Source organism: Parasteatoda tepidariorum, chromosome 1 (assembly GCF_982258835.1).
Source record: "Parasteatoda tepidariorum strain Cologne lab strain chromosome 1, Ptep-v5.0, whole genome shotgun sequence".
Lineage (NCBI taxonomy): Eukaryota > Metazoa > Arthropoda > Arachnida > Araneae > Theridiidae > Parasteatoda > Parasteatoda tepidariorum.
Genome location: NC_141755.1, coordinates 16,682,232 through 16,706,922, shown reverse-complemented (window position 1 = coordinate 16,706,922; position 24,691 = coordinate 16,682,232). Strand labels below are relative to the sequence as shown.

The window sequence follows — 24,691 nt, the reverse complement described above, 5'->3', positions numbered from 1 at the left end:
ACGAGAAAAGATAAAGTTTGTTAATTTAAAAAATATATTCTTTCTCACAGACAGTCCATCGTAAAATATACAGAGAAAGTATTTTGGTAAAATTACCGTACTAGTAACGGCATTGCTGCTTAAAAAACATAATTCTGGTTTTAAAAAGTAAAATATTTAAACCATTCGTTTAGTAATTTTTCCCTTCATATGGTAACGATTTACCGGAAATTTTAGGGTTCAAATTATAATTCTTATTACCATACATCTAGTAAAACATTATGTTATTTAACCGAATATTATACCAAACTCTAAGGTATCATGATAAAATTATCAAATTTTACCACATTTACCAAATTTTATCTCATATAACATAGATTATATTTTATCGTTAATTCAACCAAAATTACTTCCAAAATGCTTCAGTAAAAATTACCAAGATTTTTGGTTTTCCCAAGGAGCCAGAAACACGGTAAATTTCACCATATTCGGGCGATTTCGGCTATATTTTTCTTCTTAGTGAGATTTGAATTTCTACTGCGGGAACTATTAATAACATTACTCAGAACAAAGAGACCTTATTTGGAGACCTTTCCAATAAAAGATGGATATAGTAAAAAAATTATATGTCTGCTATTAACACGCTAATTCATCTTTGGATTCAAATTCCATTTTTAAAGCAAAGCTTTTTTTTGTAAAAAATTATTATGCTAATTACACTTAATAAAATTTAAAATTTTTTATTACCGTTATATAACTGTATAAATTACTAATAATATCATAAAAGCAATATGGCAGAATATTTTATTTTAAACATAATTAGTAATCAAAGGTTGTTTTATATAGAAAACTATTGTATGTTTGTATTTTTCAAATTAATGTGCACAAATTTAACTTGGATGCAATTTTTAAATTTAAAATGTTAAGAAAAAGGGGATATATTTTTTAACAAAATATTTGCTGCAGCATTTTCACCTCAAGAAAGAATTTAACTTAAGAAAGGAGTTGGTAGAAAATTTATTCATTTCACATACCGTAATTTTGCATCGTTTTAAACTTCTAAAACGTTTACTTCACCATATGCCTTTAATCAATACATTTAAAGTTTGCATTATACGTTACCTTTAACAATGTAAATGAACACTTTAAAGACAATTTCAGTAAAGAAAATAGATCGTGAAAAATATTTTAAGGAAAGAGTGAAAATTAAATTACAACTGCTTTTCAAAACTGATTTTTAAATTGAATAAACTTTGATGCAACATCTTAACTTTGAAAAAAGTTCTAAGAGATTGAAAAATTGTAAATCTTTTTAGATTTATTGGTATCAGTATTAACTTAATAAAACAAAGTGATGTGCACATTCCTTCGTATTCCATTTAAGGAAATGACATTAACTTACTACTTTGTATAAACATGCATGTAAATTCGGTATTTGGTGCCCTAAATGATAGTGTATATAAAAAAAAATTTTAAATTTATGCTTATAGAATGTGAACTGAATAATAATATATATTATATAAATATTAAATTCAATTATCCATGCACTATTAGAAATTTTGAGGAAAAAATTTTTAATTTATAATTTTTTTTAATTGCTATTTTATGTTATTCAACCAAAACAGTTAAATAGCCATAAAAAAAGAAGTTATTCAATATGTTAACAAGCGAGAAAATTCGTTTATTGACTGTTTTCACTTAATACGATTAAACAACTAGAATTTTATCCACTAATTCATAACACCTTGTGAAGACTTCTAAGTACATACATACATACATACTTTAGTCTAGAGCAGGGGTGGCCAACCTGCGGCTCTTTGAAGGATTATTTGTGGCTCTCGATAAATGTACCCGAGTTCCCTTTTCATTTTTGTGCTATTATATTTTAATATTTTTCTGAACCCATTTGAAATTAACATAATTCAAGGTGAGTTTTCCATTTCCAATATAATTATGACCCAAAAAGCATCTGAAGAGTTAGAATTAATAGAGATGCAAGACGATCAAGCTCTACAATTAAAATATAAGTCGAGGTCGATTACTGAATTTTGGAAATTTGTACAAGAATAGAAGTATCATGAATTAAAAAAGGCTGTTTGTCTAATTATTTCAATATTCGGAACAACGTACTTATGTGAATCATTTTATTCCACTTTAAGATTCGTGAAATCTAAACACTAACCAGCATCTCAAAGAATTACTGAGAAGTGCTGTCACCAATCATTCACCAAATTTTAAAGAATTGTCAAGAGAAGTAAAATAAATGTGTTTAATTTTTAATATTTAAATTCAATGCACACATTTTGTACTTTTATTTATATACTTTTATTTATATACATTCAATAAATGTAATTTTTGTAAAAAAAAAATTAATACCTTTTTTGCATACCTTTTAAATACGTATTTAATGACGGCTCGCGAAATATTTCAAATTTTGAAAAATGGCTCGACTATCAAAGAGCTTGGCCACCCCTGGTCTAGAGTGTACTTTAGTGTCACGGCTAACCAAATCGTGATTCGAATCCCGCGTTGGCCTCACAATATTTACTCCATTTCTCTAAATAGAAAACAGAACTCTCATTCACACATAGATGACAGCACCACAGAGCTGCCTAACTCATAAACATCTAGTATTTCTCCTCTCTCACGATAGATGGAACTACTAGATATATTATAATTATACCACTCTACACAGTTCATTTGACAAAACACAGCTCAACCGTAATGTCCAATACCTAACGAAAAAGCCTAACATAACCTAACTCCAATGTTCAGTAAAATTTCTTTTTTACTGTTTTGAAACCTTGTTAATAGTAAATGGTTACAAAACTGTATTGTTTTGTATTTATAGTTTTTAAACCATATACGATGTAAACTGTTTCAAAACCGTAAAGGTAAAAATTTTCCTAACAGTAATCTTTACTGTTAATTGGATAGACAGATTGCTGCTGGTCAAAAAGGTTTTTTATTCTTGTTTTTAAAGTAATTGAAACGGTAATATGACTTTTTTACATGACTTAAAAATACACTGTTCACATAGTTTTATAATTTTTCTCATAGGCTGAAATAAACCTTTCTTATAATTTGAATGTCACAAAATATTTAACATCTAAATTATTTATTTTCAAAAAAAGAACTTTCAACGATATCTTTTTCCGACACATTTTTCAGAATTCTTCTTTTTTTTTTTAAGTCCGAGATTCTAAACGACCAAGAAAAGGAGTTCCGTTTATATTTTTGATGGAAAAAATATTGCACATAGGAATATTATACCAGTAAATCGATCGGACATTTGGGAAATCAAGAGTTTGGAGAAAAGTTTTTTTTTCTTCTTTTTTTTTGGGGGGGGGGGGAGTATTTTATATCATAGTTCGCATATTACAAAAAAGAAAAAAATATCTCTCCGTTTTAAAAATTCAAATTTTACTCCGAATTAAAGATTTATTATTTATGCTAAAAATTACACACGAAGAAAATTAACGAGCGTTGTTTCGCCTATAAATTATATATGAACGTTAGTTATAAAAAATTAAAATATATAAAAACATGTTTTGCTTTTCTGCCGGAAGACCTTCATTATTTTTTTTTTGTACCTTATTTTGCATATTAAGTCATTTTTTTAAATTTTCTCATATAGACTTCATTATTTTTTAATCTTCTTTTCAGATGAACTTTTTCCAGATTTGCATAAAACCAATGAATAAAAATCTTTTGGAAAGACTGCAAAGTTAATTCTCTAACCTAATGAGATTTACAATTTTAATATGTGACGTCAGAATAACATCTTTGAATTAACTCCTTTTTTTCCTTTCCCAATGCTCACCCGGTTGACACTCGTCATACAGTCATCTGAAGGGCAGATTTGTTAGCCATTCCTTCAAGGGCACCCTATTAGGTGAGCCAACGTTGCTCCCACAGTAAGGACAGATAGTACAGAGAATTAAAAAATATCCATGCCTGATCCGGGATTCGAACCCAGAACCTCTCTGATGTGAAGTAAGCTCCCAAACCAATACACAGTTCGATCATCACACATGAAATTCTTAACGAAGCAAGTAATATCATTTAATACTTTGATGCAACTCAAAACTAATATTTCTTATTGAAAGAATTGGTCTAAAAGTTTTTCGAAAACAGCTAGCTTACGGTCAGTAACCTGCAAAAAGTGTTCCAGTCAATGACTGTAAAAATCAAATTATACCTCTATGCGATTTTCCGATCCAGTGACTTTTAACGGTCCACTCTCTTGTTCGAAACTTTTTTAAATAAAGAGAGACATGCTTTTTGAATTATTTTTTTTTTAGTTCAGGTGAAAATTTTAACGAAATTATTCTTTGCATTCTAGTTACAACCAGCTACAGCCGAAAGTAAATTGGCTACCCATAAAGCTAACCTGATCACAAAAATACAGATCCATCCGTTAATTTTTTTTTTTAATTTATGGCTGTGGACCGTAAATTGCCATTATACTCGTAAGTCTTCATTTTGAGCTTTCGCATTCTTTAAGACTCAAACTATTTGTTTGTCGAATCACTTCGAACCCTCGGACGAGTCGTAATAGTTTGGAGCTGCCATCTGTCGAGGAGTGAGAGAATTGTGAGTTCGTTTCACATGGTCATAATATTGTGGAGGGAGTGCGAGAGTGGCGTTCTTTAGCCCCGGCGTGAATCGAACCTAGGATTTTGTAACCATGCGCTGTAATCATTATGGGAAATGGAGTTCAACCGAGATAGGAAGCTTTACTTTACAAGGTTTTTTTTCCTCAAAGAAAAGAGCTGACTGTATAAAAAAAATAGTTAATTCTATTAGTTTTTCTGAAGTTCGTTATAGTATGAAGACGATTTTGCCCAAGAAGAAAACTGGCCGTACACGAAGAAAGAAATCCTGGTATAATTACCGTACTTGTGGTAATGACATTTATGGTGAAAATAAAACATAATTCTTAAAATAAAACCAAAATATGGGGTATTTAAATCATTCATTCAGTCATTTTTCTGCTCTTAGGGTAACGGTTTACCGGAAATGGTAGTTCTGGTTTTAAAAATTATAGTTCTTATGAGCACACGTTTTGTTAAAATGCAAAACTGGAAAAAAAAATTAGCCAAATAAATGGTTTTTATGCCATACTTTAATGTATTATTATTAAAATACCAAATTTTACCACATTTGCTACCAAACATCATGGTAATAAAACTCAATTTTACTGTTAATTTTAACAAATTCATTACCAAAGCACTGCGGTAAAAATTACCATGCTATTCGGTATTTCCATAGGACCAGAAACACGGTAAATGTTACCATATTCTGGTAGCTTTGGTCATATTTTTTTTCTCAGAGTATCAGATCTCCGAATTTTGGGTAAACTCTTTAGAGTGTATAAAGAATTGTTAAACCACTGCCAAATTGAATAAAAATAGAACGTTATTATTCTTAAAATAAGGAACGGTCCCTATCAACAAGTTTTGGCAAAAAAAAACTTGTTTCGAGATGCATTGTATCTTATGATGTACAATTTCAGCAGCTACTACAGAACGAGAAAAAAAGAGTTTTCTGTTTTTGAATTGTATTTTTAAATAAACGGGATGAAAAATTGCGCTCCCTTCAACCTATTTTTCATATTTCATATTATCAAGTCTAAGATTTAAGATGGGAAGGAAGAGGAAGTCCATTCATATTTTTGATGGAAAAAATATTGCCCATAAGAATTTTTGCCCACAACAAATCGATCGAACGTAAAGGAAATCAAAGTTTGGAAAAGTCTTTGTCACGAATTTTATGTTTAAAGACTTTGAAATAGTATTTTTTGTGGGTTCAAAAAGCATTCTCCTTTACTTATGCTTATAAAATTACAAATAAATAGTTATATATTTGACTTGAAGCCTTATAAATAAAATAACAATACATAGTATTAGTTCATATTAATAGTTTATAAAAAATAGACTATTTCACGCAGTAAAAATATAAAATGTTTTTTCAATATTAATAAATCATTGTTATAATTTAATGTTAGTAAGAAACAAAAATGTTAAAAACTACTTAATTTATTATAAAAATATGCTTCTTTTATATTTTTATGTATCTTAATTGTTCCAATTCTATAATATTTTCTTGAAAGACTATGTCGCAATTCGTAGAAATGAAAATTATGGTACAAATATATATTAAAGCGTAGATGTTTAAAAAAAATCTTGCCTCAAGTAAGTAAAACAGTTATATCCAAGAATCCATCAATTTCAATCGAAATTTATTCATCGAATCGTTTTATATACCAGAACCCACTCTTAGTTGGTTAGACTAAAGTGAACGAGATCTTCAATTTTTTTTAAAAAATTTATAACAATAATCTTTATAACAAAACATAATAAATTGAAGGGTATGGAACAATATAATGATAAGGATCAATTTCAAATAGTTCAAGTGAATATTTTTGGTGAAAAACGCCACAATTTTACGATAGACATTAAGATATTTCGGTGTGCTGTGCTGTTATAAAGTGGAACTTTAAGAAACTTGCAAATTACCTACAGGGAAACTATACTAAGGATAGTTTTGATTTGATGTTAAAAAAAAAGACCTAATGCCTTATCACTATATCGCTGTAAGTCCAACAAATGTCGTAATTATTTTTATAGTGCTTTTAGTTTATATTGCAGAAATGGAGTACAAATTAATGACCTAATTAAAAAAATAAAGTTAAGAAAACCGATAATAAATTTATTAGTGCGTAGAAAAAAGTTAGTGCCATTCTTTTTTATTTATCAAAGTTTTATCGTTTTCGCAGAAAACTATGAAAACGATTCTTTCAATATAGCGTCTAATAAAATTCAATGTCTTATCAGTTTTACAGACCTCATTACACAACTTCGCACAAGTGTGGAAAGCAAATGGCGCAGTTAAAGCTTTATTCCCCAATATGGTTTTATCCATCATAAAGGGCACACACACAAAAACAAAAGTTAGCTGCAAAACTTCTCCACAACACCATACTTCCACCGCTTTCTATATTAACAGCAAGACGTCAGACAGTCTATTAAAAGCAGGTACTTCCCAACTTGTCATCGTTTCATCAAGCCGGGGATATTCTTTTGTTGAGTTTTGAAGAAAAAAAATTCTTTCATCCAAGTTTTCCTTAAGTGCAGCCGAGAACAAAGATAGGAAAGACAATTAGACATTTGCGGGGTAAAAGAAAAGTCATTATATTTTGCGGCTAATAGTACTTGCTGCAAAGTGCATTTTTTTCCCCTGACTGCTACACCCCCAACTGCAAAAGTCATTCCACGTCTGCAGTTTCGTTGAAATTTTGTTGACTTTTTGGGCGATGATTTTTTTCTATCTGTCGTCTTCAGCATTTTTCTGTATATTCTTTTATCCCATCGTAGAAGGAGGATTTTTGACTTTGTTCCCGCTTTAATTGGGTTAGAAAACGAAACTGCTTTATGTGAGTTTAAGGGGAGAGCGAGTTTGCAGGTGAGTCACAAGTCAGTTATTTCGCCAAGCAATAAAGAGTTTTTTTTTTTTACCCTTCCTTCCCCCTACTTCACTTTGTACCTTCTTCTTTAGAAACTCTTACGAAAAACTTGTTTCAACATGGTCATTAAAAAGTTCTTTTTTTTAAAAAGAGAATGTTTTTTTTCTGATACAATCGCCTATGCCATTAATAAAAGTATTTTGTGTCTTATTTAATAATTTAGTGATTAGAAACACAATTTTATTTTCTGCTCTATTAAATTATTGTTTAAAAATACACCGAGAAAAAAATAGGATCAAAACTAAAAGAATGTATTAAAATTTATTGCGTTTCAGGCTCTATGAGAACATCAAAAAACTCGGTATTTTTCCCCGAAACTCTTTAGTAATGATTTTAGTAAATTAACAATAAATTATGGTTTTAAAATATGAGATAGAATTTGGTAACTGTGGTGAAATTTGGTAATTTTATTATGATACTTTAGAGCATGGCATAAAACTATTTATCCGATTATTTCCGTTAAACCGTTGTCATATGAACAGAAAAATTACCTAATGAGTAGTTTAAATACGGTATTTTTCGGTTTTATTAACCAGAATTATGGGTTTTTTCGCCCCCGCAATGCCATTACCGTGCAATGCGGTAATTTTAACAAAAGAGTTTTTCGCCGTGTGCATTGAAAATTAATTGCGTCGATGTAATGTTATAAAAGACACTCATTTGTTTGTTTGAAGTCATGATTTTTGATTATAATTATTGGGCGAACAAAGATAAAAAATATAATATAAAAAAATTGCCCAAAATATTTATTTAAAAAAAGACATCAAATAACATTTTTAGATTGTTCACGTTATTTCAACATCATTCCAAATTATTTTGCAGGAATTGTGCAATAGTGCAGAATTTTACTATGTTGAATTCTGATGTTCAAATTCGATATCTAATAAGATAATAATTATATTGATCTATGTGTAATTATAAGTCATGCATTGTTTACAAAATATCTATTCATATCTTAGCAACACCCACTCGTAAGAATAATGCATTATTCAGCGCAATAATTAATTCGCGATTTGCATACTCAAAATACATCGGCGATTTAGTTTTCCGATAATGCTTTTTGATTCAGAATTTCGGAACAATAGAAGAAAAATGTTATTTTTCAAAAAAAGAAATGAAGTATCAAAATAACTTACCTTGCATGTTCCTAGTATTAAGCATATTAGTAAACACAGAATATATATTTGATTCATTTGTATGTTCATTCTAAATTCGATTTAGTCCCTGAAATAGAAAAAAAAATAATGATAAGGTGATGTACAAGATAATGAGTAACAAAAATATCGATTACAACATGTGTTCAGTGGAGAATATAGCAATTTTTAAATAAAAGCAGGCCAAATTGAGAAGCAATTAATTAAAGAATAGAGAAACCGAACACTAAAGCCAATTGCAACAATGGAATATTTATTTCCTAGAAGAAAAAAAACTTATAACTTAAAACCATACTAAAGTAAACAAAAATTCTAGTTGCAAAACAATTTTTCAGATTCTTTTTAAAATACAAATAAAAACTATTTAAAAAAATTAGAAAAGGATGCTAAGCAACAATTACAGAATTGAAAAATCAAACACTAAGCAAATTAAAGTATTAAAATAACACTGTTCTGTAAAAAATTACAACCAAAATCTACACAAGAAGGAATAAAAATACTAAATACTAATCAAACATTATTTTTTTAAAAAAAAATAAGCAAACACGAGTATTAAAATAACACTGTTCTGTAAAAAATTACAACCAAAATCTACACAAGAAGGAATAAAAATACTAAATACTAATCAAACATTATTTTTTTTAAAAAAAATAAGCAAACACGATGTCTTAAAATTAACAAACACAATCTAAACACTATATTTTTAAAAATAGAATAAAAGCAAAATACTTAGCAAAAAAGCAAAATTGAAAAACCGAACAATATACTGAATTATAACATTGAAAAAAATATTTCTCTATACAAAATTTTTACAATTTAAAACCACACAAAAGAAAACGAAATTGCTCTAGCGAAAACAACAAAATTAAAAATCTATACACTTAATTGATTTAGCGATGTGAAATAAAACTTATTTACATGAAAAAAAAATTTACCTTAAGCTACACAAAAGGAAACGAAAATACTAGTTACATAGCAGCAATACGCGATCTTTTTAAAAAGTATTTTTTATTTTAAAATATATTTCTTGCGTAAATAATAATTATGATGATTACAATTCAACCCGATGTTTCAAAAAGTATAATGATAAGATGAAGCTTATTTCAAAAAGCTCTTTGCAGAAATTTTGAACTCAGAAATTTTACATCAATTTACCGGTTGATTGTTTCTAATTAGTTATCCTCTGAATTCTCGAATTCATTTCAATATAAAGTTACCATGATACCCATTTAAGTTACCATGATATCGGCACAATCAGTAAACTAGCTAATAAAGCTAATTAAATTCAATGCTAATTAATTAAATGCTAATTATTTGAATTAAAATTAATTAATTGAATTAAAATTAATTGAATTAAATAAATAATTTAATTTAATTAATTAATGCCAATTAATGAATGCTAATTAAATTGAAATTGAAATAATAATTTCTATACGTTTGTATAATTTGGGACTGAAAAAACACTTTCGTATGCAATTCTTATTGCGTTTATGTTTATTTATATTTGTATAAATCAGGTGATGTTTAACAGAAAAAGATTCATCAATCTTTTGTTTTTTTAACACATAATTCACAATATTATGTTCACAAAACATATCGATCATTTTCAAAATATTTACGGGAGGCAAAAGAGAACTTTTAAATCTGGTTACGACGATAACGGCTAAATCACGAAATTAGTTAATATTAATAATTTTAATTAATAATTTTAAAATCTGAGCTCATTAACCCTCTGCGAACCAGAACATTTTAAACAAAAAATTTAGTTAAGAAAAGTCGTAAGAACTGTTGTCATTGTATTTACTTCCGTAATTAAGCAATTTCTTTATCATCACGTTACTCAAGTGATGTATAAAAAAAAAACGTGTAGTTTAAGGGATAAAAATTCTTACAATTTTAGAATGTTATTTTACAATTTTAGAAACTTACAATGTTATTCTCAAAAATAAGTTGAGCAATTTTTATACCATCACCTCTAAAAGGATTAAATTCCTCGAAAAATTCAAAATTTTCGAGATTGATTTTTATGTGCCTTAATCTGGATAGAAAAAAAAAATCGCCCCAAATTTGCGATTTTTTTTTTAAAGTTTAGTAATGTTTTTAATTACATATCCGACTTTTTTCGACGAAAATCTCATTTTTTATTTTTATTTTTTTTTCATTTTGTCATTTTTAAACTTTAGTTCATTAACTTCTCAAAAGCCTTTAAAATTTTGGTCTCCGATTTTTAGAAATTAAGTTACAGTTTTTTCGTATGTTGTGAAGACAAAACCGAAACCGAGAATTACTCCCGGAAACGAAATTAAAAGATTTTGGTTTTCCTTTGAGTATTTTAATATTTAAATAAATTATATCTTTTAGAATTAAAACAAAGGAAAACAAAATTAAAAGATTTTGGTTTTCCTTTGAGTATTTTAATATTTAAATAAATTATATCTTTTAGAATAAAAACAAAGGAAAAGAAAATTAAAAGATTTTGGTTTTCCTTTGAGTATTTTAATATTTAAATAAATTATATCTTTTTGAATAAAAACAAAGGAAAACAAAATTACAAGATTTTGGTTTTCCTTTGAGTATTTTAATATTTAAATAAATTATATCTTTTAGAATTAAAACAAAGGAAAACGAAATTAAAAGATTTTGGTTTTCCTTTGAGTATTTTAATATTTAAATAAATTATATCTTTTTGAATAAAAACAAAGGAAGACAAAATTAAAAGATTTCGGTTTTCCTTTGAGTATTTTAATATTTAAATAAATTATATCTTTTAGAATTAAAACAAAGGAAAACGAAATTAAAAGATTTTGGTTTTCCTTTGAGTATTTTAATATTTAAATAAATTATATCTTTTTGAATAAAAACAAAGGAAGACAAAATTAAAAGATTTCGGTTTTCCTTTGAGTATTTTAATATTTAAATAAATTATATCTTTTAGAATTAAAACAAAGGAAAACGAAATTAAAAGATTTTGGTTTTCCTTTGAGTATTTTAATATTTAAATAAATTATATCTTTTTGAATAAAAACAAAGGAAGACAAAATTAAAAGATTTCGGTTTTCCTTTGAGTATTTTAATATTTAAATAAATTATATCTTTTAGAATTAAAACAAAAAGAAAACAAAATTAAAAGATTTTGGTTTTCCTTTGAGTATTTTAACATTTAAATAAATTATATCTTTCAGAATTAAAACAAAGGAAAACAAAATTAAAAGATTTCGGTTTTCCTTTGAGTATTTTAACATTTAAATAAATTTTATCTCTTTGAATTAAAACAAAGGAAAACAAAATTAAAAGATTTTGGTTTTCCTTTCAGTATTTTAATATTTAAATAAATTATATCTCTTTTAATAAATTATATTTTTTAAACAAATAAAATGCATTTTCAGAAATTAATTTTCAAATCATTAATTTTTTCGTCGTCAAAATGTTCACATATTTCAGAATTTTCTAAATGCATTTTCAAAAGACCTTTGGTTTTGAGAAAATTTCGTCACGCTCATATATATATTACATAAAATGTGTTTATTATAGATTTTTTTGAAATTTTGTACAATGTTAATGATGTTTTGAATTAAAAGCTTAAATCTAACTGCTAATTTGTTATTTTTATCATGCTTTAAATAAGAATGTTTCGATTTTTTATTTAAGAAATCGATATTAAACAATGTATTTAGCTGCTTTCAGTGTTGTTGTCTTTTTAGAAATTGTACTAAGATTTAAATTTAAAACACATGTAATTACATTATTGATCCATATAAGAAATTATCTTGAAATTTAAGTATTATAATTTGTTATAGAGCTGTTGGCGTGAAAGGAAAAATTTGTAGTTTTCAAGCTCAATTTTTTTCCTTATTATTATGAAAAATATTTTATAATTTCAGACCTTAATTCAAATTTATAATTTTAGGACGCCTACTAATATTTAAGTTTTAATTGAATCGTTTTTTTTTTTAAAAAAAGTATGTCGTAAGGTAACCAATCGGATACCTGAAACCACAGACATTATTTCAGCAAAATAGTACATTCAGTTAAAAGCTTTACTTCAGTTTCAAGCTATTCAAACTGACGTTTTTAATTTTGCTTAGCGAAAAAACTTCAACAGTTACTAAAACGTTAATAGCTACAAGACAAGTGCATCAAGACCTTGTTGAATGAAACCAACTTTAAAATCACTAAACATTTAATTGCAAGTATGCATATGCTTTAATTACGAACGAATTCTTAGCAAGCAGAATAGAAACTTCAGAAAAGAGAACTTCAAGAAAAATATATACTTAAGAGTAACAAATCTGCTTTCCAATTAAAGCATTTTTAATGAATTCAAAATGAATTTCTAGTTATTAAAGCAAAAGTATTTTTCTGTGGCCTCATAAAGAAGTCCAATAAAGCTTATAACCAATTCATATGATTCAAGGCTTTTGTATCTTCAGTAAAAATCTCTTTTAGTGGATATTTGAGATAATAATTCTTTGAAACCAGTTTTGTTTGAAATTATATTTGACACATCATTCACTCATTTCTTTCATCGTTAAATGCTTCTTGAAGCTTTAATAAAGCTTTTCTAACATCATGAAACAAGAGCAAAGATAAGTGATGCGTTTAAAAATCAGTTGTGAGATTATTTACCTAAATCAAACTCAAAAGATTTTTAACGTTAAAATTATTTGTTATTTTTAAACTCGAGCTTTCTAAATGCAACAACGTTAACAATTAAAACCAAGTTTTTTTAATTATAGATAATTTATTTGACGGAATAGATCATTCTAACGCATTAAAACAATAAGGGAAAAAAGAAAGAAACGTTTTGGTACATTAAGTCTACGAGTAAATTTATGAATATGCATTTAGGAATGCAAACTAAAAATTAATAGCAATAAATTTAAAAGATTTACTAATTAAATAGAAAAAATGTTTCTATGCAACAGTTTAGATGCTCTAAAATGAAAGAAAAAATTTACTAATTTTAACACAAACAAATTATAAAATATTTTATCTATTTTAAATTTTTAATAGTTTTAATAAAAAATAATCTTTTAATTAACCCATTGTGTTTTGTCATTAAATCTGATTATTTCAGTCTTTTTGAAACCAATTTGAGACCAAAATGAATTAGAATACTTAGTAACTTTAACGAGAAAGCAGGTCACATGACAGGATCCTCAACAAGCAAAGACTTTCAAGATACATTCAGCTGACATCAGCATGACATTAATAAAGGTTATTATGTTTTACTTTTTCTTTATTGTATTATAAAAGTCTTAACTATAAAAGTATTCCTTGATTGTATTATGAAAGTATTAAATTATTGTTTTATAAAAGTTAGTTATTTTCGTATAATTCTCAGAAAAACAGGAATTTCGCAACGAATATTTTTTTTCTTTTTTTAAAAAAATTCGTCAATTCAGTTATTACTTATTTACAAAAGGAAATTTGAACCTAAGTAATGGAACTGTTAAAGTAGTTTAGATTCTAAATACAAACCCTTTTAGTTTCTAAATATTAAATCAATGATGTTCGTCGGCAGGAAACATAGAGTTTTCCAGATGCGTGATCGAAAAAAAAATTATTGCTTGTCGTCCAAATAATCCTTAGAGAAAATTACAGTGGAATTTTTAGAAAAAAAAGTAAAGAATAATAAAAGAAAATAATAATTTTAAAATCTACGTTATTCAACAGAAAAACTGAAAATAAATCTATTTTAATTACACCTAAAATAATAATAAAAAACGTAAAACCCATCACTATTGTAAAACGATATGAAAATGTTTGGTGGTGATAAAAATCTATAACAAAATTTATGCGCTTTGTTTTCAGGTGTGACTAAAATGAAGAAAATATAGTTATTTTCCAATTTTTAGGCCACTTGAAAAACGATTTGTTTTAAACTTTAAATTTATCTAATGTTTTCTTTTTAAAAAAAAAATTGTATTTGTTAGTTTCGATTGGTGATAAAGCAAAGCTAAATTTTGCAAACGTTTAGAAAAAAACTGTATTTCGTATTGTAACTAGGAAAAAAAACTGTAGTAGAAATTTAAATCCCATAGAAACTCAGAAACTGTTCACAAGTGATTGATAATTAATTCTATATAGAAATAAATTCTGCTCGAACGGGTCGGGAGACAATTGAAATTCGTTATCTCCATTAACAGAGTTTCATTTGAGGTTCTAGTGCAGTGATTCTCAACCTTTTTTTTCTCGCGGCACACTTTTAACGATTTCAAAATTCGGCAGCACACAAAGAAAAAGAGAAGTTTAAAAGTTGTTTACTCACCTATTGTACTACCACTGTGTAAAATAGTTTATGATAATAATTTTGAATGTAAAATAATATAATATGTACTACAAAAACAACGTTTATTAAGGGATTAATTACAAATGAATAATAAGAACACTTTTAATGAGAAATTTGAGCTTGATGTTTTTTCATAATTTCATTTATATTTGGTCGTAAAAATGATAACGCAACTCTCATATCGTCTTCTACATTCAACAGTCTATCTTTTTCTTCGTTTTTATGTTGGTTAATAATTAATACTGAATATCCAAATTCATGCAAATAAGATGTAGAAAATTGTAATAATAGTTTTAAAGCTTTTTTGGCTATCATGGAATAATCGCATCCAATGTTAATCCAAAATGAATTAATTGATTCTACCGAATATTTTAAAATTAAATCTCGATTGTTAGAAAGCGAAATTTCTTCCTCTACATTCAAAGTTAATTCAAATACAGAAGTATTCGTTATTACAAATGGATTACGAACCCAATCAAATTTTTTTATATCTAAATTTGTAAAACAATTAATAATTCTCTCCTCTTTTGTTGTCAAATGGTCATTAACAATTTTATGAATAATTTTATTAAAATCTTTTGGAACTCTACTGATAATAAAAAAAGCATTATGAATTTTACTATATACATTTCTGAAATTTGGCGGCACACTTTAAGAATTCGGCGGCACACAAAAGTGCCGCGGCACAATGGTTGAGAATCACTGTTCTAGTGTCTCTCATTACTCTAGAAAATCTGAAAAAGGTCGAAAATTAAATTAACGATAAATTCGATTTGTCTCTAACATTGAGTTAAAATTTACTTTATATAGGTCAAGAAAGAAAGAAATCTTGCATTTTCATTCACAACTTTTCTTGATCTCTACGCACAACAAAAAATCTCCTACAGCTGAAAAGTAAATATAATAAAAGACTTAATTATTAAACTTATTACTTGCTGCTATTTGGAAGAACGTATTGGTACTTAAACTACTGTCAACAGACATGATCTTTAACTCAGGGTTGAGGCTTTTAATTTAAGCTTGAGAGCAATTGAAATTTATAATGCAGTTTTTTTGTTTATTGTACAGAGTTTTTTTTTGTCCCGCATGGAATTAATTATTGCATTTGGTGTTTTGGTAAACAAAACTCAACGGCGCGACAGCCCATGGAAGGCCAAGGCCTCCTGCGTCCATCGCAGTTTTCTCGGCTTTTGGGCTCTGGGGTGCAGGAGCAGATGTTCCGGCTGGGTGGAACGCGAAGCCTCAGTATTCAGTCCCCAAGTATGTTTGGCAGTTATTGACGCACTAAAAGGGATGAAAAGCTGAGTTAGCCTTGCCCGGTCCAAGGAGGGAACACTGGACCTGTGGCATGAGAGCGCTAAGCACTACCTCTCAGCTACCGAGCTTCTTGGTATCTTAGTACCAAATGTACTACATAAAATTAACTCGATTTATATTCATTAAATTTTTAGTTATAACTTCCTTGGAGAGTCTTTAAACACATTTCCAAAGAATTATCAACCAGTACAATATGACAATTACAGCTTATTCTACAAGTTTTTATTAAGGTTTATAACCTATTTCTATTCATTAGTCTTATTCTAAATATTAAGTTACCGAAATTCCAAATTTTTTTCTGAAAATTACTCTACAATAATTATCCCGATCTCAATTTCCTTCTTCAAAATAAATTTACCTTTTTTTTTTAACGTAACAAAAATTTCGAAGGAAATTTTTTAAAATGATTTTTGAGAACTAATTTAAAATAAACGTGTGTTACTTATGACCTTTTGGTTAAAATACAACTTTATTTACTGTTTAACCTTTAAAATAAAACATCGGCATTTCTAACATTTGACATTTAACCGTAAAATGTTGTTTAAACTTTGAATGCCAAAATTAACGAAGCAGTATTTCATTTTAAATGTGAAATAAACATAAATGATAATTTAAAGAATAGAATGGTATTTTACTTTAAGCATCATGTAACGCAAATATTGAGATATAAACTAATAATTTTACATAAAAAGTATTTAATATCTAGACAGATCTCTACGAATTTTATTCAGAGAAATGCTAGTAACTTAATTTTATGAGTAGCATTAGTTATTAATTATATGAAAAGCAAATTATAATAGTAATTCGTCTAAAAAATGCAATTAAAGGATTTAATAATTTTTATAAGGGTTAAGTTATTAGATTGCATTTAAAAAAGCTTATAAAACATGGAGAGTTTATTCAATTTTTTAGGTTTTGTTCATATAGTAGACACCAGTTCACAAACACGATCACTTCACCAATAGTTCATATCGCTGACAGGTCATTTCGCCGACTGGTCATTTCGCCGACTGATCATTTCGCAGACGCGATCTCTTCTCCTACATGATCAGTTCAATTTGTATTTTCATCTTCTGCCAAAATTTTGTTTGTTCACGTTTTTTACAAGAGGAAACTTCCTATTTTTTTTTCTAATATTTAATGTGCATAATTTTGTCGTAGTTATAAATATTTAATAAAATAACTTGGATTGATTATCATTGAAACCTGAGGAATCAATTATTAAGTATAATCACAGTAATATAACTCTGGAAATGTCGAAAATTTGGAGTAATGAGCGTTCAATGTTAAAATTTCCAGATCAAAATACGATAAAAATTACCGGCACTCTGGGCGTCAATACTCTTTGTCGTAACATCAATTTTTACTGGAACGTGTTACTTAACAAGAAATCTGATACACAGTAGTTTTTGCAATAATATTTACCGTAAAATCACTGAATCATTCTAATTAAGTAAATATTACAGTAAGAAATATGGTATAATATTTTACGGTCGAAATGGTGTTTACGAATGATGCAGGTAATGTGCCAGTACTTTATATCATAATTAGATCCATAATATTTTTAGTGTGCCTACTTAATTTATAAAATATAATATTCTGCAAATTAATTCAAAAATATTTTTAAAAACTTTTGCACGGAAAATTTTCTGTATTAATTTTATTAATATCATTTTTACTGAAAACAATTGATCTAACAAATAATCAAGCTCAAAAATGAATTGCTCGAAACACTATATTCCATATCCTTGCTACCGCCCTACACATAATCTTTTATAGTTCTAAATAATATTATTTTATATTTTAACGTAAGTTGTTCAAAATTTCACCATTAATATCCAATTTTCGTTAAGCATAGATCAGAAAATAATGATTTATGAGACTATGCTGATACAAAATCTTCATCATTATACTGGCTGTATTCTAATAAGTATTGATTCAAACTACATGAATAGAAGCAATTTTCAAATGGCATATGATTTTAGTAAATATATATAGTATTAATTTTCTCTTTATATTTTTAGTGGGAATAAAATTTTCTTGCATGCAGCTGGTTCAACTGTTGAATATTTTTTCATAAAATATAGTTGTTGCATTATATAGAATCATAACTTTCATAGTTTCCAAGGAATGTTACATTTAGTTTACGATAAAAAATTTCATAAGAAAGAAAACTAATAGCTTAATTATTAGCTAAAACCTATTCTACAGGAAGGGACAAAATGTAGTATACCTTACTGTACGGAAACGACATATCTGGTTTCAAATAATAATAATAATAATAATTCAAAAGCTAAAACACACGATATTTAGACCATTCTTTTGATAATTTTTATGACTTATGGTAACAGTGGTGTTTCTAATGGTGCTACACGGTAAAATTTACTATATTTTGGTAGTTTTGTCTCTATTTTCTTTTCGCAGAGTACCATTCACGTTTCTATTTGTTTCTCGGAAAAAACTGTCATAATTTTATTTTTTTTAAAAGAAGACAAATCTTGAACAGCAAAAAAAAAATTGAGGAACAAATTGATTCAATGAAAGCTCGAACAGACAATTTGATGAAATTGAATAAATTAGCTTATTAGATCTTGATTTTATGCTCTTTTAATGTGATATAAACCATGCATTGCCTTTATATCTTGAGTGTATGCTTCCAATAGTGGAAAGTAATAAATCCCTAATTATTAACTTATATTTATTATTCGCGTCATAGCGTTCGATCTTCTAGCGTTTTATTTTTTGCCCTTAAAATATAAGATTATTTGCTGACTCTTAAAGATTACATGTTGACGATGTATTGTCAAATATACACGGAACTTTATCCTAACCAAAAAATACTCAATGATTGTCATTAACACACCATTAGCAATATTATATTTTGAGACAAGACTTTTGATAATTACAAATTTTTGTCAAGTATCCGCCAAAACAAAAAATATAAAACCTACACTATTTAAATTATTATCAAAATAAAAATAGAGTTGGAAACCTGAAAGCATTGAGGACAAGACCAATTCTGAAAATTTTCTAGACTGAAAATCTTTAAACTAGTACACTACGCAATCGATTAAAATTGCACAGTAAAATATCTTTGTAACGTTCATATCTTTATTTTAAGCAAAACTGTATTTGTCACTCGTAATATTACTTTATTCATAATTGATGTATGTAACACCAATTATTAAATTATATTGTAATGCTTGTTCGTCCTAAAAGTATATTTTTAATTAAATATCTAAGAACTAGTCTTCTAAGACTAGACAAACTAAGACTAGTTTGGTTTTTTTCCATTGTTACTCATGCTTAGAACAATCTCAGCAAATTTCAAATATTTTGCGATGAAAATAAAAATAGAAATCCATATTTGCAGGGTAAATTCAAAAATTTAAAATTTTAATTCAATCGTACTTTCCCGAATTGAATAGTAGTCTGCCACCTTTCAGATTACTATCAATGTCAACCAAATATATTCTTCCCAGTTGTAAATTTCCGCCGTTTGGGAGGTTGACGCATAACTCAATATATCGGAAATTCTACAATGCAAAAACTGTGGTGTAATATCTCGCCGAACATGATGTTGAACAATCCAAAGAATTGAATGAAGGAACACTTTATTCTGGCTTAACACCAAATCGAGCCGGGTTGACACTAAATCACCGGGTACAGTTTAAAGAGTTCAATTTAAATTTAAGCACTTATTTAAGAATTAGCTAACACCAAATTTTAACTCATTTACCCAAAACGAGAATTATTTTCCCTTCAAAATACACCAATCTGTCGGCACTTTTTTTTCTTCTTTTTAATCGACTATTAGACTACGGAACTTTGTTGTTAGTGATTTGTTGCGATTTGATTGAATTATTCGTTAAAAGTAGTTAAAAGTAGATATGTATGTTTTTAATTGAGTATTAAAGATGATGATATAATACTTTTTAACCATTTTTGAACTGTATTGAATGCATGATTGTATTGAATTTTAACATGCATAGTTTTTAACAGTTTTCTTTCTGTTAAGCCTTCTTTGAGTGTGTCTTTATGCTTGCTCTGTTCTACTCGTATGTTTGATTTACAAGTCAATTTTATTTTGAAAATGACCTATATATGTTTTTAATTAATGATTCTTACTTTATAATGTATCATAATAATACATTTACTTACTCTTATGTGTATCATATTTTATTATAATTATAAATTTTAGTGTTACTAGAAGAGAAAAACTGGTGATGGATACTTTATACAAAGTAGTGTAATAAAACTTTCTTGTACGACCACTTTTGGTGTTAAGATACGTAAAAGTTTTTTAAAGTGTAATGTCGGATAATTGAGAGTGACCTGGATGAAAAATGAAATCAAATAATTATTTATGAAGTATTTTTTAATTCTTCAATAATTTTTACGTATCCACATTATCAGAAACTTGTTCACAAATTGGAAAGGGGCACATTTAGCCAACGGGAAAGTGATTAGGGTAGGAGGATTAAGGTATGATGAGGCCTGCTGGTGTAATTTGGGGCCTTACCTATACCATATAATCCTAAAATTGCCTGTATTCATAACTATTGAAACTTTTCATGAATTTTTTTAACAAGTTAAACTTGTTTTACAAATATTTAAAAAAAAGATTTTTTTCTCACGAAAATAATTGCATTAAACATTAATCTTCAATTACGTTACATTTTTAGCTTGTTATGTTAGACAGCTTGTTATGTTAGCAAAAACAAGTAGGAATTAATTTCTGTCCGACGAGTTTACTTTTAAAAGCTTTTATATTGTTTTAAAAGCATATTTGTATAATTTTATATCGAAATAAAACGGAACTATATGCAGTAAATCCTATACCGTAATGGTCTTTTCTTAACTTGCAATGGAGTATTTTTTAATGATTCCTAAAGAAGTGTAAAATACAACACTTGAAAATATCTAAGAAAAGTTTTAAAAAAATTTTGAAAAAATATACCAATTGAGCTTGTTTTTGATTTTTAAATTTTACAGTACTATTGACTATTTTGACAGTACTATTGACTATTGATTTTTGATAGTACTATTCACTATGTTACTGTACTCTTGACAAAAAAATAATTTATTTAAAAAGAAAAACATTTGAACAACAAACAACAGAAACCGAAATATATTTTAAATCGTAAATAAAACAGTAAGATTTACTTTTTTGTACATTAAGTTTTCCAAAATTCGTCTGAAAATAAATTAATCGAATGATCCAAGTTAAATATTTTCTAGCTGTGCGTTATCAACTCACAATTTAAGCGCCCCGATATTAAGCGGTCACCGTTATTTTAACATCCGGTATTTAGCAGTTGCAGTTATTTTGGAATCCGGTATTTAGCGGTTACACATATTAAGCATTACAGTTATTAAGCGTTTTTATGAGGCATTCAACAGTCAATCTCTCTTATGTGAGAAACCCATCTGCTGCCATTGTTGTCATAACAGGAATCCTCTTAAGGGAAAAATATAATAAGTGCTTCGAGAAATACCTCTCTCCTACCTTGAGATACCCATTTATAACAAATAGGGAACGGTAGAGTAAGTAATATCGGGTAGCTAAGATTTGAAGGCCACTTGGAGCTTAGCTAGATAGTTCGACCTAAAAATTGATTTAACAAAAATGTTCATTCTCTAGTTGTACACAATATGTCATTCTCAAAAAGTCATAGATGTGCTACTTTTCCTATAAATAATTTTTTTCTAGAAAAAGTCAAACTAACAGGTTTTAGCCCACTAGTGGGATAGAACTGAGTACACATGTTAACTCTACGGGAAATTTAGTTTCAGTGAAAACGTAGCAGACATTTCTATTCTATATGACAATTTAAGAAAATTATGCGAGCAATTTACGTGTGATATAGTTAGGGCCGTATTCAAGAGGGATAATTGACACGGGGTTCCGATTTGGGGCTCTGGGCATAAGTATTTTTCTTTTTAGTTCACTCTTTTACTAGCAAAAATGTTTTTTTACTTTTTTTTTTGATAACAATAAAAATTTAGTGCAGAATCCTTTAAATTTAGAATTTAAAGGATTCTAAGGATTTAAAGGATTGAAGTGACACCTATGTAATTTAATTACATAGGTGTCACTTTAAACTTCAAAAAAATATTTTTTTTAAAAATATTTCTTAAGTAAAAAAAAATTTAAGAAGTATCACTTTTGAAAGACGTTGGGGGTAATTTTTAATGATAATAGAAACTATCAGAAAGTATTGTGAAAGCAATTCTCTGTTGGTAGGCGAGCGATATCGAGCCAGAGGAGGACCTCAAGTAAAATATTTATTTCCCAATAATATTTTGATAAAAATAATTTCCATTTTTTCTTCGAAATGTTTTTTTATAATAATTTCGATTGCTCAGTGAATAAGTGAGATTAATTATGTGAAGTACATTTCAGAAATTTTCAGCGATCATTTTTTTTAAAATTTCCCAGAAATAAATGAAAAAGAAAAATTAAATTGTGCTTAACCCTATTTCAAAGGGATTCCATTTTTTTCCTCCATAATCACCTTATTTATTTAGAATAAATGTTCAAACTAGTGTGTTACTTTACGTTTTAATTACACTAACTGAATATAACATCACTTATATTAATGAAAACTTATTTACATTTAAAAAAATTTAATTACATTACAAAAGTCAAAATTCAAAACAACATTCTGAGCGAAAATTATTAACCATTCTTACTACAATAAGCGTTCAAAAAAATTATTTTTCAATAACAATGACAATGCGTTTACATTGAACGCCCTAATTCGGTAATTGTTATGTCTATAACCTTTTGAATTCCCTTCTAAATAAATGACTATACACAGTATAAAAAAGCATCTTTGTTTCTAGTAAGAGATAAACTTACTATTGAATCACTTATTTATGAGAGACATAGTAGCTTTGCGTGTGGTCCAATTGCGATGGCCTTGGTGAGGTCGACCGCCTAAGCGACCTGTGTACCACCTGCGTTGCATGAATGACTTGATAGGAAAAAAAAATACTGACTGATCAATTACTTTATAACACGAGTCACGCTCATCTCCATACATTTTAAAGTATATAGCGCACTTAATTAAAAATGTAAATTCTCTAATGATGATATAAATCTTAAGCGGTAAAAAAAATATCAGAAAGTTGGAGTTAATTTGCTTATAAACATTATCGCGTGTAAGTTGTATTAGTTTTTAGATTAAATATAAATAAGGTTTCTCGCGATTTATGCGAGGCAGGTGTTTCAGCCATTGATCGCTCAGAAAAGGTATTTTTTTGGTATGAGAGTTTCGCCTGGCAATTTTGACGAGGTCAAATTTTAAATCTTGCGTGTAGGGGTTACCACAGAGACGCAATGCGTAAATGGAATTGCTGGCTGGTATCGGAATTTCGATATCATGATATATCGTAAAGGAATATCGATTTTCGCGATTTATATTATTTTTAATTTATCAATATTTTTGTTATCCGAATCAAATTTACCAGTAATCCCGATAATTATTTTGTTCGATAATTACACCGGGGAACATTTTTTTTCCTGTCGCATAAGATTTCTTATACTTTTGTTTCGCTGATTTAAAACCAGCAATCGGCTTCTCTCTCCACGCAGCAGTTTTTTTTTTTTTTTAATGACAAAAAAAATTTATATAAAAAAATATTTAATAATTATAAAAAAATATTTAATAATTATAAAAAAATATTTATTAATTATAAGAAAATATTTAATAATCATAAAAAAATATTTAATAATTATAAAAAAATATTTAATAATTTTGATCTATATTTTATTGAATTGACAAGTTTAAAAACGTTATAACTTAGAATCTCATAAATGCTGCCGCAAAAGTGTAGGCAAGTTAGGGTACATCATCAGGATTAAAATTGCATAGGAACTCATGCCCGGAAATGTCTTCATACGCCGTTAGGAGAGCTCACCTATTATGAACTGTTTCTTCATGTGTTTCTGAGCAAGTGATAACAGGAAAAAAGGAAAACGTTCCTAGCCATGTCAGACAACATTTGCGGGTGTAGGTTACGATGCAATTTTAATCCTGATGATATACAGAAGTTAGTCGCAACTTCTTGTTAATAAAATTATATATATAAAATTTTTAAACTTATGCAATTCGACAAAAAATAAACTAAAAATGTTATTTAAAAAATCTGTAGCTTTAGGAGCAAAATTAGATTTGAAATCCTCACACCCAAATTAAGCAATATCAAGTATTTTCATAAATGCAGCAAAATATTCGTCCCCTAGTGTTATCATCATCGATAGTTATCGTTATCAATAAACCTAGCGATATTGTCATATTCGATACTTCTCATTTTTGATAATCGTGATGTATTTATTAACAATGAAATATTCATTATACTGTAAAAAAATAATTATAAATATGAATTTTATGTCAGCTGCAGCTGAAAATATCC

The 24,691-nt window shown here is 27.5% G+C and overlaps 1 protein-coding gene across 2 annotated transcripts in view; it reads right to left on the bottom strand.

Moving 5' to 3' along the window:
- The window catches only part of LOC107441591 (follistatin-related protein 5), a 432,229-nt gene that overhangs the window by 394,678 nt on the left and 12,860 nt on the right, over positions 1-24,691 (bottom strand). For both annotated transcript variants that reach the window (XM_021147212.4, XM_021147214.4), the window contains exon 2: positions 8,644-8,731. In XM_021147212.4, the coding sequence (XP_021002871.1) occupies positions 8,644-8,712 (69 nt within the window). In that variant the 5' untranslated portion in view covers positions 8,713-8,731. The remainder of the gene's footprint in view (positions 1-8,643; positions 8,732-24,691) is intronic.